A 16,150-nucleotide genomic window follows, 5' to 3' on the forward strand; every position below is an offset into this window, starting at 1 on the left:
CCCAATCTCAGCTAGAAGCTAAGATACAAACGAAACCAGGGTGTAGTCTGCCAAAGAAGCAGAGGGCTAACAAAATAGCCCGAGCGTAATCCAAACACGTCCTTTGACGCTATCGCTGAAGAGTAGAATGAATACAAGATGGCGGCGAGAGCACGCATGCGCAATGCATGTTAGGAGGTAACCTTGACCTGGCGTTGTCATGTGACCGTCAAGGCTGTTCTATTTTTAGGGTTACTTCCCCCCCTACCAGGGTGGAGCGTAGTTTTCAGCGTTCTAGCACTAAACTGAAGTAAATTGCTATATATATGTGAATTGGGATAAGATATGTAATTTAATGACGTCACTCTCGGCAGAGCCTCGAGTGACATCATATTTATTGATGCAGTCGCGACAAAATATCAGGCGATACCATGGATGGACGGAGCTGTAACTTATACATAATGCATTGTGATCGCGAATAATGTGATATGAACTGGGTTTTTATATTACCAGAATATTTGAGGAGGACACTTCAACTATTCTAAGTCAAATGCAACACACACAAACACTTTGTTCCCACGTGAAAATGGGATAATTTGTGTTTGTACTTTGACTTAGCTGATGACTTAAGTCTGAAAAGAGTATACGGGACGCACGACAGAGAAAATTAAGTGTGTCCCGGGACCCGCTCTTTGTAGGTTTAGTGCGTCCCGGGACCCCCTCCATGATTTTCTAGTACGTGATTTCGGCTTCTAGTGCATATAGGACGCAGGGACGCGCTCTATGGGGAGCCCTGATGCATGGACGGACAGCCGGCCTAACTAAAGGCCTGCACTCCTCATTACCAAGACTCCTGATTACTCAGGTGAGTCGAAAAATAAAAGACCAAAAATGTGCAATTAGCCATGCAGCCTTTAAATCCATTCACTCTTTGCTAGCTGTTGGTTTCTTCTGCCACAGCTGTAGAATTGTCTGAAACTTCTGAAGTGTCCAAAACCACAGCACTTTTCTCCCCATTTGCTTGTCCATCTGGCAGAGCAGAGTTTATCCCATGGTTTACAGAGCTGGCAATCTGATGCCATTTGTGTCGTAGTTCTGGCGTCTGGTCGTCTGGTTCTTTGACGCGGCCATCGTGTTCACCGTGTGTCAGAAGACAGCACATTGCCGCTGCCTGCTCCGCATACTGCTTTCGTTTCTGCCTGAAATATCAATTGCTGCATTTAATTAGATTGCTCTAATTTGAGGAAAAAAATTGCATACTTAAAAGTAACCTAAAATACTTCTAAGCAGACTGCACTGCTCGATAAGCATTGATACACTTACAATACAGACTGAGTACCAGATACTAAGACTTGTAACATTTATTTATCATACAGAGTAAATAAGCCATAAACCCACTGAAGCAGAGTGCCTTATTCTCTACACTTACTACTAGCACATACTTCACCATGCTTAATGCTCTACCATTACTTCATTTATTTTGTCTATATAAGAATTGTAATCACTAGTGCATAAATCAGCATAAGTGGACTTATAATCACTTTTGACAAAATTCTCATGATTTAGGTTGACTGAACTTGATCTCCAGTTGAGTCTACTCTAAATCATACCGAAATCCGCTCTGCGTTCAAAACAGTCTACAAAACCGGTCTGACAAAAAAACTGATGACAGCCACGCATTATGAAATATATTTGATCTCATTACTTTATTTTTTTCTGCAGAGAACTTTGCCACCAAGTAGAAATGTAAATCAATGCATGGTTACAAAAAACGCCATGAAAGTCATCCATGTTTCAGTCGGCTACCTAAAACCAAAACTTCTGGTGACATCATGAAATTTCGCCATTTACGTTCGCAAAGCCAGTGTTTACGTTTTCTATCAAGCTAAGATGGCTGACTGAAGCACGTTTTCTGAAATCTGTTACTGTAGTTGGATTACCCAAACCAAGTGGCGAGTGATGCAACACATGCGACCTTCGTTCCTTACAATAAATACATTCTCTGCAGAAGAAAATGAGTTGATAGTGATATGAACGTGAAAGCAATGACAGAAACTAAGATCAGCCATCAGGAGTTTGTCAGTTTGTTTACTGACAGAAGAAAAGCTGTGACAAGCATAACTCACCAGAGAGGTGTTGTGTACCACTTGCCGTCCACCAAGACCCTCGAGTTGAAAGTTCTGTCCCTGGAGTGCTCCTCCTGGAACAACACCAACAGTTCCATCCAACACTTGAACTCTTCAACACTTAGAGAACATAAAGTGAAACACACTGCACCAACTGAGAGCAGAGTAGTACAGGCACACAAGAGGAGGAAATCGGCCGTAATTTTGAGGTTTGATTTTGTCCTTGCTTGCTCACCCTACTACTAACTTATTACCTGACCTGAGCAATACCTCTCTAAGTTGCCTTCACTCTGGCTCTAAAAAGTTAACAGGGATTCTCTTCGCCTTCACCCTGGCTCAAAAAGAGTTAACAGGTTTTCTCTTTGCTTTCACTCTGGCTTTAACAGAGATAACAGGGGCCCGGTAGCTCAGATGGTAGAGCACTGGACTTGTGATCGGAAGGTCGCAGGTTCGAATTCGGGCCGGGACGGACACGGGTCAATTTTATGTGCAGACCCAGAGACGGAAGCCATGTCCCACCCCCGTGTCATCACAATGGCACGTAAAAGACCTTGGTCATTCTGCCATAAGTGCAGGTGGCTGAATACACCTAAACACGCAGACACCTGGGTAGCGCGACTCCGTTGCTGCTAGCTTTCCACTGGGGGGAAGCGACCCGAATTTCCCAGCGATGGGACAATAAAGTAATGAAAATGAAAAAATTTAAAAAAAAAAACAGGGATTCTCATTGCCTTGACCCTGGCGCTAAAAGAGTTAACAGTTATTTCTTCAGTGAAATTGTTGAACCAAATCAAGCATGTTCATTATGAGTGTGAAAAGCGACTTTACAAATCAGATAAATTAACCCACTAAGGCAGATAGATAAACACACTCACCGTTTTATACAAAGGATGATTGTAGTTACACCTGAAACACCATTCATGAAGGCTTTGTTTTGGACTCTTGGCTGGTAAATAGCACTTTCTGAAATCACATGAAAATGAACACAGCATTTGAAGGCATTACTGTCTAGTCAAGGTAAATACATGTAGCACTTTATGCAATCACATGAAAACGCTTGCAGCATCTTAAGGTATTACTATCTAGGCAAGGTCAATACCACACACACACACACACACACACACACACACACACACACACACACACACACACACACACACACACACGCACACACGCACGCACACACACACATACACAGGCACACATTTTTTGTCCTCTCTGTCACAATGTGTACTACTGGGCGGAGTGGACTGGGTGGCCGAGTGGTAACGCACTTGCGCTCGGAAGCGAGAGGTTGCGAGTTCGACCCTGGGTCAGGGCGTTAGCAATTTTCTCCCCCCTTTCCTAACCTTGGTGATGGGTTCAAGTGCTAGTCTTTCGGATGAGACGAAAAATCGAGGTCCCTTCGTGTACACTACATTGGGGTGTGCACGTTAAAGAACCCACGATTGACAAAAGGGTCTTTCCTGGCAAAATTGTATAGGCATAGATAAAAATGTCCACCAAAATACCAGTGTGACTTGGAATAATAGGCCGTGAAAAGTAGGATATGCGCCGAAATGGCTGCGATCTGCTGGCCGATGTGAATGCGTGATGTATTGTGTAAAAAAATTCCATCTCACACGGCATAAATAAATCCTTGCGCCTTGAATATGTGCGCGATATAAATTGCATAAAAAAATCAAAAATAACAAAAAATAAAAATCCCTGCGCTTAGAACTGTACCAACGGAATACGCGCGATATAAGCCTCATATTGACTGATTGATTGACAACGCCAGATGATAAAACTAAACAGACTTAACCCCTTCACTGCCACAGTATAACAGCATTTTGGTATTGCTGTGCGCCAGGGCAAATTTCGCTTTCTTCGGTAGGTTCACTAATCTGTTCACTGCTCAATCATTTATTGAGATATCTCTTAGATCTTTGGAATGTGGTTTGCTTACACCCTTGGCTAATATGTGATAACATGATCATTGGACTTTGTTTGTGATTGTTAAAGTAAAAATCGATATAATGACCATTTTTGTCAAAAATTACAGTTTCCAAACTTTCACTCACACACTGCAGCACGTAAAACCGCAGAAAACACAGCTAAAACTGGTGTCAAACATCAGGTACTCACATTACAGCCCATAACGGTATTCTTCTGTGTGGTAATCCATAAATCACTTCTTGTAGAGCTTCCAGAACACTGTATCATTTGAAAACAGGTCTACGAGTTGATGTCCGACTTTCGGACGCCATTTTGAATCTTATAGATCGGAAAAAACTTCTAAAAATGTTTTTACCACGTGGTACTAACTTATCTGAACGGTCAAAGGGAAAGAACTGTGTTTAAACCCCTACAAGAAGTTGGACAGTGGTTACCTCCCATTTAGTTTTCACAAATGTCCTGAAAAGTGCTGATGTAAATGCCACGTACCTAGTACAGCAGTCCCTGCAATGTACGGCCCCCGGCGTGAGCGGACACCTGACATGTACGGACACATTTGATCGGCACGGAGTGTTTTCCTTCTATATTTGCCCCCCCTTAAACGGACACCTGCAAAACGTGGACGCGGACACTCATTTTCGGTCCCAACAGCAGGTCATACCTCCAATGTACGGACAGACCATCGTCAAATTTTCACCACAACAAAATCGATAACAGAGCAGTCCGGCTCTTGGTACAAAGATCACAGCCGCAATGGTGTGATGACAGTCACTGATAACTTGAGTGCACGTGTACCCATCGTGTGTCTGTGTGTAACCTCTTTCATTGACAAGATACTCTTGTTTCCCCTCAGCATTGACCAGTGAGTCGGTTGCCTAATCTATGAACCCTTCAGTTGTCTTGCTTTGTCAAAAGTTACGACACAGTCAACTGGTTTTGCTCTGAGTGAACAGTGCAGCTGGCCTCTCTGGCCACAGCCCCCAACAGTACATGGCCGGAGGGAGTGAGAGAGAGAAAAGGGGGGGGGGGGGGGGGGTGGAGGGTTAGCTGGGTGTCACCGCATGTCAGCAGGAAGAGCATTGGAGAGAAATAGAGAGGTGTACTCTTCCACACAATTTCCAAGCATCAGTTGTCACGGCTTGGGGTAGGCATTAGTGAGGGAGAGTGGGAGCTGTGTTATGTACAGTGTATTTCCGACTGAAGAGTGAAAAGTCACTGCCATGCCACATGATCGGCATGCAGTCATTAAAGCCAGACAAGAAACAAATAAATTACTTGATTATGACATGCAGCTCTATCTGCTGCTATTTATTCAAACTGGTTTTCAAGCTTATTCTTGCAAAGCATCTGCACACGCTCCTCTGTGCTGTGTTTGTGTGGCTGCTTTCGTATGTCAGTGCATGGTGAGTGTGTTCACTGCCTTGAGGATTTATTTTATCTCTTCTTTTCAACACTTTTCATACAAATCCTTTTTACAGAACGTTTAAAGAAGTATTAGGAGTTTATTGTTATTGTTTAGTAGCAACAAGAAGTGATTAGCATAGACTCAATCCTGTTGTTTGTGTGTCTGTGTGAGTGTATGGGGGAGGGGGTGGTGTGGTCACCCCTCCCGTGACCGGACACCTGCAATGTACGGACAGTTTTGCTATGGCCCAAGGGTGTCCGTTCATGAGAGGGACTGCTGTATGTGTATGGGCGTATGACAAACCAAACATGACCACGTACCTAGTACGTGCTGGGCAGTGAAGGGGTTAAATCTCAGGACAGAAAATTCACTCTCAAAAAAGAATGGAGCAAACACAGACACACACACAGAGACACCGACAGACAGACACAAACACACAGATTAAAACGCCAAATATAGCACAAGCTCCTACTTGTCGAAGTAGAGAGGGAGCTCTATCAGCGGCAGACCATCGGCAGCTTTGCGGCGTTTGAAGCCTTGGTGAGAATCGCTGTTCAGGTCCTGCAAGGTGTCTGACTGCCGCTTTCTGTCCTGCAGGAATTGCTGGTACTCTGCCTTCATCCCCCACACCTCACTGTGCGCACAGAGAGAGAATGTGTACACACAAACACACACACACACACACACACACAAACAGCCAAACACACACACACACAAACACAGGCATGCACACACACACAAACACAGGCATGCACACACAAACACAGGCATGCACACACACACACACACACACAGAGGCATGCACACACACACACTATCCTATCCTGCACGGCTTGCTGGTACTCTGCACTCATTCCCCTTCCACCCCCCATCCCCCACCTCCCCGCTTGCAAGATGCTTTCCATGGAAAAGTATGCCCCTCAAATTGCTTCAGCCTGCTTTACAGTCAATGAGGAGACACTTGGAATGCAGCTCAAAAACAGACCTGCTGTTACATACAGCATTAGCATAGGCAGTTTCTTGTACAGTTGTCAAGCCAATTTCTTAGTCTTTGCATTGACAATAGTTTTCTTTAAAATGTGGGTGCATCTGCATGAATGGCACTTTCATATACCACATCTCTTCACTGAAAATTCAACTGACAATAAAGACTAATAGAAACAAGAAGAGCAAACGCTCGATCGAGTCACTTTCGCAGTTCTGAATATTATATGAGGCATCAGATGGACAGGAAGAAATTGCTATTCACAACACAATGAGTCACGTTCACATAAAATTTGAGCCCGGTCACTTTTATAGTTTCCGAGAAAAGCCCAACGTTAAGTTGTGTGTTGCCGAACAGAAAAGGCTAGTTATCTCCCTTGTTTTTCTGATAACGTTCGTAAAAGGCTACAGATGTAAATACTTTGATGTAAAGAATAATCCTACAAAGTTTCAATCACATCCGATGAACTTTGTCAAAGATATAAAATGTCTAATTTTTCCTTTGACGCTGACCTGTGACCTTGAAAAAGGTCAAAGGTCAACGAAACCATCGTTAAAGTGTAGAGGTCATTGGAGGTCACGACTAAACAAAATATGAGCCCGATCGCTTTGATAGTTTCCGAGAAAAGTCCAACGTTAAGGTGGTGTCTACGGACGGCCGGCCGGCCGGCCGTCGGCCGGCCGGACAGACTAACACTGACCGATTACATAGAGTCACTTTTTCTCAAGTGACTCAATAAAATAAAAATGCCAGACAGTCACAGGTTAGGTCAGCTCACCTGATTTCCTCGTTGGTTTTGATGGTCAGTGTTTTCTGACCTTCCAGTCTGTCCATGTCTTCATGCATCATCTGCAGCACGCAGTATTTGGTGTTGATGTCGTTGTTGTCGTATTGAAACGCCTGCAACAACAAGAAGAACAACAAAAATAAAACTCAATCTTCATGCAACATTACACAGCACACAGTACTTGATGTTGTTGTTGTCATACTTAAAGTGCCTGCAACAACAAACATTGGGATTAGTTTTGTCATAAAAGCAAAAGTTTCCGCCTTCTTTACTGAAAACCTTTAATAATGTACACAAAATCAAGAAGTATAATCCAAGTGTGCATATCTCATTTCTCCTGTTTAGTTAGAAAATGTCTGAATCGCTTCATATTTATCACTGCAGTAATGCTGTTTTGCTACTTTGCCTTGCTCTTGAAACCACTGTACGCCTATCATGGTAATGTCGCTAATTACCTAACAATATACAGGCATGGGAATTAAAAATTGTAAAAAAGGCTGAAAATGTGTAAGTAATAACAAAGTCGACGGCGCGAAGCACCTAGCCTTACTAGGGGGGTCCGGGGGCATGCCCCCCCGGAATTTTGTTCTCTCCACACAAAAAAACCGGTGCAATTTGGTGTCATCTTAGCTCCAAGTTTGCCATTTAATTCAGTTTTTAGAACCATTTTTGCCTCCCCCATTTTTTTTTTGGCGGAAACTTCTGCTTTTTCGGCGGAACAAAAAACCAATTCGGCGGAAATTTGCCTTTCGGCGGACAATTCCCATAAAAACTGCAACATAGAGCTGTAACTGACCTTGATGTCTTTCAAGCCACTGAAACATCTCTACAAAACATTTCAGAAAGAACATGAAAACAGAGACTGCTAAAAGAAAATTAATTTGTAACAATCAGAATGCAAAGGGGGCACTGTACCAAAATGTAAAAGCCCAAATCAAAGAGCCACTTATGACTTATTCATATACTCACATATGTGAGATAGGCCTTGATAACATCGTAGAGAGGTAGCTTGCCCTCTTTGCGGAAGATGGAACAGTTCCACTCAGCCCGCCGTGCGATCATCACAGAAGATGCTCCCGTTGCCATCCTGAATCGCTCTATGTCACCAAACTCAAAAATCTCTTTAGAACCGCCACTGAAAATTATTAAACAATCAATAAGTAAACATTAATATTACCCAGGTCACAGATAAAGAAACTCTTAAATGTTTGTGTGTGTGTGTGTGTGCATGTATGTCAGTGCATGAATGAGAGTTTGTGTGTGCGTGCTTGTGTGGTATGTGCGTGTGTGTATGTGAGTGTAATAATGCTTCTCCCCTCATTTTTTTCTGGAATGGGAAGCAGAAATGAGTCCCAGGACTCACAAGAAAGAGGGAACTGTTGCATGCTTGTGAATATTTGTTTGAGCATAGCAATTTTAAGCTTGGCATATCAGCGTAGTCATTTATCTAACAACGTAGCCTGCTACACCGAAAGCGTAACAGCGTGCAGCTCTGAGGAAACCACACACTTTGCTATGATAGGGATGCTGAGGCTTTCGACGATGGCCTTGATGACATCATTCCGATTCTTGTGACGCGGTCGCTCATCTCTAGTCCGTCCATGCACAGCAAGGGCAGCAACTCCTGTGGTCTCAATCATCTTGGCCAGTGTGATCGTGTCTTCCAACTGTTGACATAGACATAGAAAACTTTATGATCTCAAAAAGAGAAATTCATTCACTTCAGCATACCATAGCAGAAAACTGTGTGTATGCCTTTCTGTCCTCGTGAAGCTTTCTTCCATTATAGAAAATAGACGAATTCCGAAAATAACTGTTTGGTTTGTATGGGTTGTGAAAGAGTGAATACTCTTGCTTTTAGGGGGATCAACATTGCACGGGCCAGTTACTAGCGAGGGGTGTGACTTAAACATGCGGACAGGGAGCACGTGTGCATTTATTTGTCCCTAAAAAAGCAAGGGTATTCACTCTTTCACAAACTCATACAAATCCGACAGAGTTATTTCTGAACATTGTCTATTGATATAAATTCATGATGACATACAAATACCTAAATGAATATGCAACCATATGAAAATATAAACCATTAAAGACCAACAGAACATTAAAATCCTAAAAATATTTGAGGGAGAAAGAAGAAACCTTGTTTACTCCAAATATGTCCTGTTCCTTTGTTTCTGTCCACATGCGCTCTTTTCAAGTCATTTCAGTTTTAATGCATACATATTTAATACTGGGTAAAATGGAGACACCAGTGACAAACACTTTCAGCTGGAAGGGATACTCCTTAGTTTACACACACACACACACTTACCTCAGGTAAAACTCGGATCTTGCAGGTCACAGGTATAGACAAACCCTCCACTAGTGTTGTCAAAATCTATGAGAATGAAAAGAAAAACACTCAACAGCAACAAAATTGTATTACTGTCATTACACAGGCATGAAAACAGATGAATACCAAAAAAGAGGACAAGCGCAATCATGCCAGCACCAAACGACATCCCTGAAATGTCCTAGGACAGCACTGCCAACTGTCAGATAAGCCTGTCCTTAACTGGGCGAAGTTGACTACGCAAAGTATACTCCGCGAAGCTGGACGCACGAAGCTTTAGCACTAAGGTTTCGAGAAAAAGACTTTGCGAAGCCTTCACGAAGTCGACTTCAGGCTCAAGTAAGGACCACCTTAACGAACAACATCCCTGAAATGTCGCAGGACAGCACTTAAAATGTTTGTTCATAAAAGTTCAAACTTTACCACCTTATGGCACAATATGAGGATGAAGTACATTCAGACCTGGGAACCCCTGTTTTGCACTTAGAGTATTCTCAAACAAACTTGGTGTATTTTCAGAAAAATGAGCGTACTCCACACAGCATATGAACATCCATGATTAAAGCATGCTTCACACGCGTCCGTCACACCATTAATTAAGTTTACCTATACATTTAAAACAAATGCTTTTTTTCAATGTTTACTGACAAAAACTGTAATCATGTGTCAAAATACTGGATCGGCTTCGAGATGGGCTTGTGAAGAAAAGTAGTCTAGGAATGTTTCTGGTCGTATTTTTTTTCACTGACCGTACTGATCGTATTCTCGACAATCATGCGTACAAAATATGGCGAAATCGTATGGGTTCCCAGGTCTGTACATTACATCTGAAACATTTTGAGTGAAGTGAATAAGACAAAAATAAATACCTGTTTTATCTTGTCTGGCTGACTAAGAAGAGCACAGCCCATTCCACCCTGAAAACGATAGAAACTGAACTTCAAACTGAATGTCATGAACTTCAAATGATCCAAACCGAATGTCATGAACTTCAAACGATAGCAACTGAATGTCATGAACTTCAAACAATAGAAACTGAATGTCATGAAATTCAAACAATAGAAACTGAATATCATGAATTTCAAACGATACAAACTGAATGTCATGAACTTCAAACGATAGAAACTGAATGTCATGAACTTCAAACGATAGAAACTGAATGTCATGAACTTCAAACGATAGAAACTGAATGTCATGAACTTCAAACAATACAAACTGAATGTCATGAACTTCAAACGATAGAAACTGAATGTCATGAACTTCAAACAATACAAACTGAATGTCATGAACTTCAAATGATACAAACTAACGGCCATGTGTCATCATTATCAATCTGCTAGTTCTCCTAGAAGGTTCCCAATAACTTTGATATTAAAAAAGTATGACCATTGCAAGAATACAATAAAGCACTCATTCAAATGATAGATTTTAGTTACTGATTGATTTCTTTCTACCAATCTGCACATGAGTACAATACCTTGATTGAGAATTCTTTTGGACATCCCATGTTAATGTCGATGCCAGCAACATCTTTCTCTCTGGGAAAGAAAAGAAAAGAAGTCAAATAGTAATAACAAAACACAATCAAATAATAATATTAATAACAAAACAGTCAAATAGTTATAAAAAAAATATTCAAGTAGTAATAACAAAACACAGTCAAATAGTAATAACTGAACAGTGAACACAATCAAATAGTAATAACAAAACACATTCAGCAATCTTATTCAAAAGAGAAAGAGAGAAATACAGAGAGAGAGAGAAAGTGACACTAACAGAGAGTAAAAAATAAATCCTCATAGCAAAAATATCAATGCTTACACTTTGCGAGCTGCTGCCAATGCTCTCTTGGGGTCTGACGTCCCCTGTTGAATAAATGTTAAAAAATAAAACTGAAAATTCTCCAAGTACTGTATATATATATATCTGATAACAATTGTATGCGAATAATGTTTTATTTTGAAAGCCATCAGTTGTTCTTGTCTTTTTTACATTAGCAGAAAGTCTCATCTAAGAAGAATCCATCTGTAAAATATGTTGTTACGATGTCATCATATCATTACGAAATATGTATTATATTTAAGTTGTGAGCACACTTTTTGACTAAAAACGAACAAGATTCTGTTGTGGATAAGTAAGAGCTAACTGATAACTGCTTGATGATGATAAGTGTTGTTTAACGCCCACGCCATAAAACCCTTAGGAGCATGTTCCGGCTATATACCTGCTTGCAGACAACACGTTTATTGATGTATTTACGTTCTGTTTTGAATCTCTCTGGGGTATTTTGCTCTCAGTTAGTATACTCACCATTTGGAAAATGACACTGTCTTTTTCACGTGGACAGGTCCTGAACACAACGGTACCGTCAGACATGATGTAGTCAATAGTTCCCAAAACAGCTGAAATCATACAACATTCAGTGCGCTTTTAAAACTTCTGAGGACATCATCACATACTGATTCAGGATTTCACTCACATATATATATATATATAAAACAAAAGACATACAGAGTAAAGGATGACCTCCCTTGCTCATGACGTAATCGTTCTGCATTCTCGCTCTTGACATCAATCTATATATATACACTTTATATATATATTATATATTCATAAGCTGTCTACAGTGAAATACATGTAATAACGTGTGTTTAGCAAAAACTTTGAAGAAACCAGCAGTTTCACTACATCAGTGTTTGGAGTATCAGGGTCACTATAAAATAATAAGCACTCACCATTTTCAGTTCTTGTGGTGATCAGAATCTTTCGGTCAATTATCTCCTGCAAAATACAAAGAGTGTAATTTATATAGAACTTCCACTCAATCCTGTATGCCTGCAAGTGCAACTGCAAAAAACAAAAACAAAACACACAACTAAAACACACCAGCTGAAAATGCAGCAACAGGTCTGAATATTCAGCAAAAAGAGCAAGAGATATAGCAGGTAAAAATCAATAAAATAAGATAATAAAAATATCACCCAGAGTAACAGTAATACACTTGATGAATATTCACTTATAAATGTAATGAAAATAATTGGCCACAATTTTACACCATCTTGGCATATAAAACAATTCTTATCACAGTATAAATTCTGTTTTTAATTATGAAGACAATGCAGTGTTAAAGCTAATTAAGGCAATCTTACTGCCTCTTGTAGCACTATTTATGCTGTGCTAAGAATGTCAAGACAGTCAGGTGAAAACCCGTTTTTATTCTTCATCTTGTTTAGTTGTTGCTGTCTTTTTAACAGCTTGGTAGGACTAGGAGTAGGAGGATGCAAAACACATTAGGCCCCCCCCCCAAAAAGTCTGTTTACGGTAACCCGACCGACTCTATTTTTTTCGCGCGACCCTAGACTTTTTTTTGGCATTTGGGGAAAAAAAAATAAAATAAAAAAAAAATAACGTAAAAATATGGTTTTTCGGGGAAAAAAAAAAAAAAAAAAAAAAAATTCCCGACCTACCGACCCTATTTTTTTGGCCTATGTTACCGTAAACAGACCTCTTTTTTTTTTGGCCTTAAAAACCAGTCAAGTAGAGCTTCAATTTATTTATTTTAGTTTCCTGCCATGGTAATGAACTGTCTCACCTCACACTACACCTGATTTATTTTACTTTGCGGACATTGTAATGAACTGTGCGTTTTACCTCACAGTACATCTGATTTATTTTACTTGGCGGACATTGTAATGAACTGTACGTTTTACCTCACAGTACACCAGATTGAGATATATTTTACTTTGCGGACATTGTAATAAACTGTACGTTTTACCTCACAGTACACCTGATTTATTTTACTTTGCGGACATTGTAATGAACTGTACGTTTCACCTCACAGTAGACCAGATATATTTTACTTAGCGGACATTGTAATGAACTGTACGTTTCACCTCACAGTAGACCAGATATATTTTACTTAGCGGACATTGTAATAAACTGTCTCATCTCCAGTAGACCAGATATATTTTACTTAGCGGACATTGTAATGAACTGTACGTTTCACCTCACAGTAGACCAGATATATTTTACTTAGCGGACATTGTAATGAACTGTACGTTTCACCTCACAGTAGACCAGATATATTTTACTTAGCGGACATTGTAATAAACTGTCTCATCTCACAGTAGACCAGATATATTTTACTTAGCGGACATTGTAATGAACTGTACGTTTCACCTCACAGTAGACCAGATATATTTTACTTAGCGGACATTGTAATGAACTGTACGTTTTACCTCACAGTACACCAGATATATATTTTACTTAGCGGACATTGTAATTAACTGTTTCACCTCACAGTAGACCAGATATATTTTACTTAGCGGACATTGTAATAAACTGTCTCATCTCACAGTAGACCAGATATATTTTACTTAGCGGACATTGTAATGAATGAACTGTTTCACCTCACAGTAGACCAGATATATTTTACTTAGCGGACATTACAATAAACTGTCTCATCTCACAGTAGACCAGATATATATTTTACTTAGCGGACATTGTAATAAACTGTCTCATCTCACGGTAGACCAGATATATTTTACTTAACGGACATTGTAATAAACTGTCTCATCTCACAGTAGACCAGATATGTTTTGCTTTGCCGCCATGGTAATTATAACTGTCTCATCTCACAGTATATATTCAAGAAGATATATTTTACTTTGCTGCAATGGTAATGAACAGTCTCACCTCACAGTACACCAGGTCAGCTCCATAGTCCAGCGCCAGCAGTCTCATGGGCAGTGCACCCACACGCACCATAGGTGCCAACACCATTTTTCCTGCATATTTCTCCGACCCCATGCTGGCTCACAATATATTCCTCCCCTCGCCAGAAAAACTGTTAACGGAACAATTAGGTCCAAATAAAATACAAGTATAATATGTACACAGCATACAGTAAAATAAAGAAATGAGGCCCATTTCTGAGATTGGACATGTATAATTAGCTGATTAAAGTTGTAAAAGCAGATGTTGATTTGAAGTTGTAGATGCAGACGTTACAAAATAACTCATAAGTCCCTGCATTCTTGTGCATAGTTTATAATACCAGGGATCCATATTTTGATATTCTAATAAATATATCTATAACATTTTGGACGTAAATTTATATAAGGCCAAAAAAAATAATAGGTGTGGTTACGGTAACATAGCCAAAAAAAATAGGGTAGGTAGGTAGGCAATCACTTTTTTTTTTTATTTAACTTTTTTTTCTAATGTGTACAAATTAAACCTACTTGACAGGGAAATAAGTGTGCGACTCGGGCGCTTTCGCTTTCATTGCGTTTTTTGCACTCGTTTTTTTTTTGGTTTTTTTTGTTTTGTTGACAAATGTAATAAAAAGTTATAGGATCGGCCCCTAAAAATAGGGTAGGTCGGGTTACCGTAACCACACCTATTTTTTTTTTAGGCCTAATATAAAAAATTTAAAAATCTTCCGATAGTGTGGACTGGGCCTAATCAATTCAATGATGTAACAACACACATGCGGCTATGGGGAGGACATCAGTCGACCTTGTTTATCTCCCACAAAGTGATAAACTCCACACTGGCCATCCCCCCTCCCCTCCCAGTCCCAAGTACAGCTGATCGAACTTTGACTTTGACTCTGTCTCAGTGTCTGTATCTGTGACAATACGTTGAAATAAACCACTTCTGGCATTTGATCAAACTTTATTATCCAAAGCATAATTTGTACATTCGCAAAACAGTCATTTGGAATGATTTCTGCCCTTTGTAAATGACCTGAAGATTAAGAGAAAAGCTGTGCAGCTGATCGAGAGATAGAGTCTTTCAGTTTCATCCTCACCGTCTCATTCGAACATCTCTAGCAGACAGCCACACAAGCATGGATTTCCACCGGAAGTGGTATTCTTAAATGGGTTGTTTTATATTTTAAGAGATATGCAGTAAAACTAACACTTTAACTACACAATAATCGACTTTCTACTGCCGCAACTATTTGTCTGTTGTGTATCATTCAAAATACCAAATAAGTACATCATGATAAGCTCAAGTCAGAATTGCCCAAGAAACTGTACTTCCTCGCCCCACTCGCTTCACTCGCCAATGCTCGCCTTAAAAGAAACGGGGGACAGATCTGATACTCTAAGACAGAAATACTTCTACATTCAAGTTTTGACGTGTTGTGGTAATTATTAGTTGTAATTTGCATTTTTCGTATGGAGTTGACTTTTAAGTCATTCTTACTTGGATAAGAAATTCTTGAACGGTTTTATTTGGCACTTCCGGTTTTTACAAGCGGCACGAGCTTGGCGGCTACGAGAAATTGGACGGACTGTGTTATACAACAAAAACAGGCGTAGTTACTCTTCTGGAGTGAACTGGTAACGTTTTTTCATTGTGTGTGTGTCACTGTCAAACATTTGTTAGAGTGTGGGGTTTGTGTGGCTGGCAGCTTGAGCAGAATAAACATATACTTTCAGTTACAACTACAAATAAATAGAACAAGTGAACAAAACGTTGCACCACGTAATGTTGATTATTTAAAAATTAGGTGCGTGGTCAGATCATCTTAGAGTATTGGTCTGATAGATTGATGTAGGTGACAGTGTGAAACATTTATAAC

General features: G+C 40.1%; 2 protein-coding genes across 2 annotated transcripts in view; one reads left to right on the forward strand and one right to left on the reverse strand.

The window, feature by feature from the left end:
- Positions 1-281: 281 nt before the first annotated feature.
- On the reverse strand, positions 282-14,388 carry LOC138972895 (tRNA-dihydrouridine(20) synthase [NAD(P)+]-like). Its single transcript, XM_070345564.1, has 14 exons — positions 14,251-14,388; positions 12,291-12,336; positions 11,866-11,957; positions 11,377-11,420; positions 11,033-11,093; positions 10,425-10,472; positions 9,535-9,600; positions 8,730-8,887; positions 8,190-8,355; positions 7,212-7,333; positions 5,921-6,082; positions 2,981-3,068; positions 2,106-2,179; positions 282-1,178 (listed from the first exon to the last, which is right to left on the reverse strand). Exons 1-14 carry the CDS (start codon positions 14,362-14,364, stop codon positions 914-916), a joined length of 1,506 nt encoding a protein of 501 aa, XP_070201665.1. The 5' UTR covers positions 14,365-14,388; the 3' UTR covers positions 282-913.
- A 1,416-nt stretch (positions 14,389-15,804) lies between these two features.
- Positions 15,805-16,150, forward strand: part of LOC138972827 (nuclear pore complex protein Nup93-like) — a 39,223-nt gene continuing 38,877 nt past the window's right edge. The window contains exon 1 of the mRNA XM_070345496.1: positions 15,805-15,908. The gene's annotated coding sequence lies outside the window, so the exon portion shown is untranslated. The remainder of the gene's footprint in view (positions 15,909-16,150) is intronic.

The sequence above is a fragment of the Littorina saxatilis genome, linkage group LG1 (genome assembly GCF_037325665.1).
Source record: "Littorina saxatilis isolate snail1 linkage group LG1, US_GU_Lsax_2.0, whole genome shotgun sequence".
In the NCBI taxonomy this organism is placed as follows: domain Eukaryota; kingdom Metazoa; phylum Mollusca; class Gastropoda; order Littorinimorpha; family Littorinidae; genus Littorina; species Littorina saxatilis.

Coding starts and splice junctions, on each gene's coding strand:
- LOC138972895 (XM_070345564.1), bottom strand. CDS start 14,364: ATGGGGTCGGAGAAATATGCAGGAAAAATGGTGTTGGCACCTATGGTG. Junction 11,958..12,290: donor CACCACAAGAACTGAAAATG/GTGAGTGCTTAT, acceptor GTATGATTTCAG/CTGTTTTGGGAACTATTGAC. Junction 1,179..2,105: donor TGGTACACAACACCTCTCTG/GTGAGTTATGCT, acceptor TTGATATTTCAG/GCAGAAACGAAAGCAGTATG.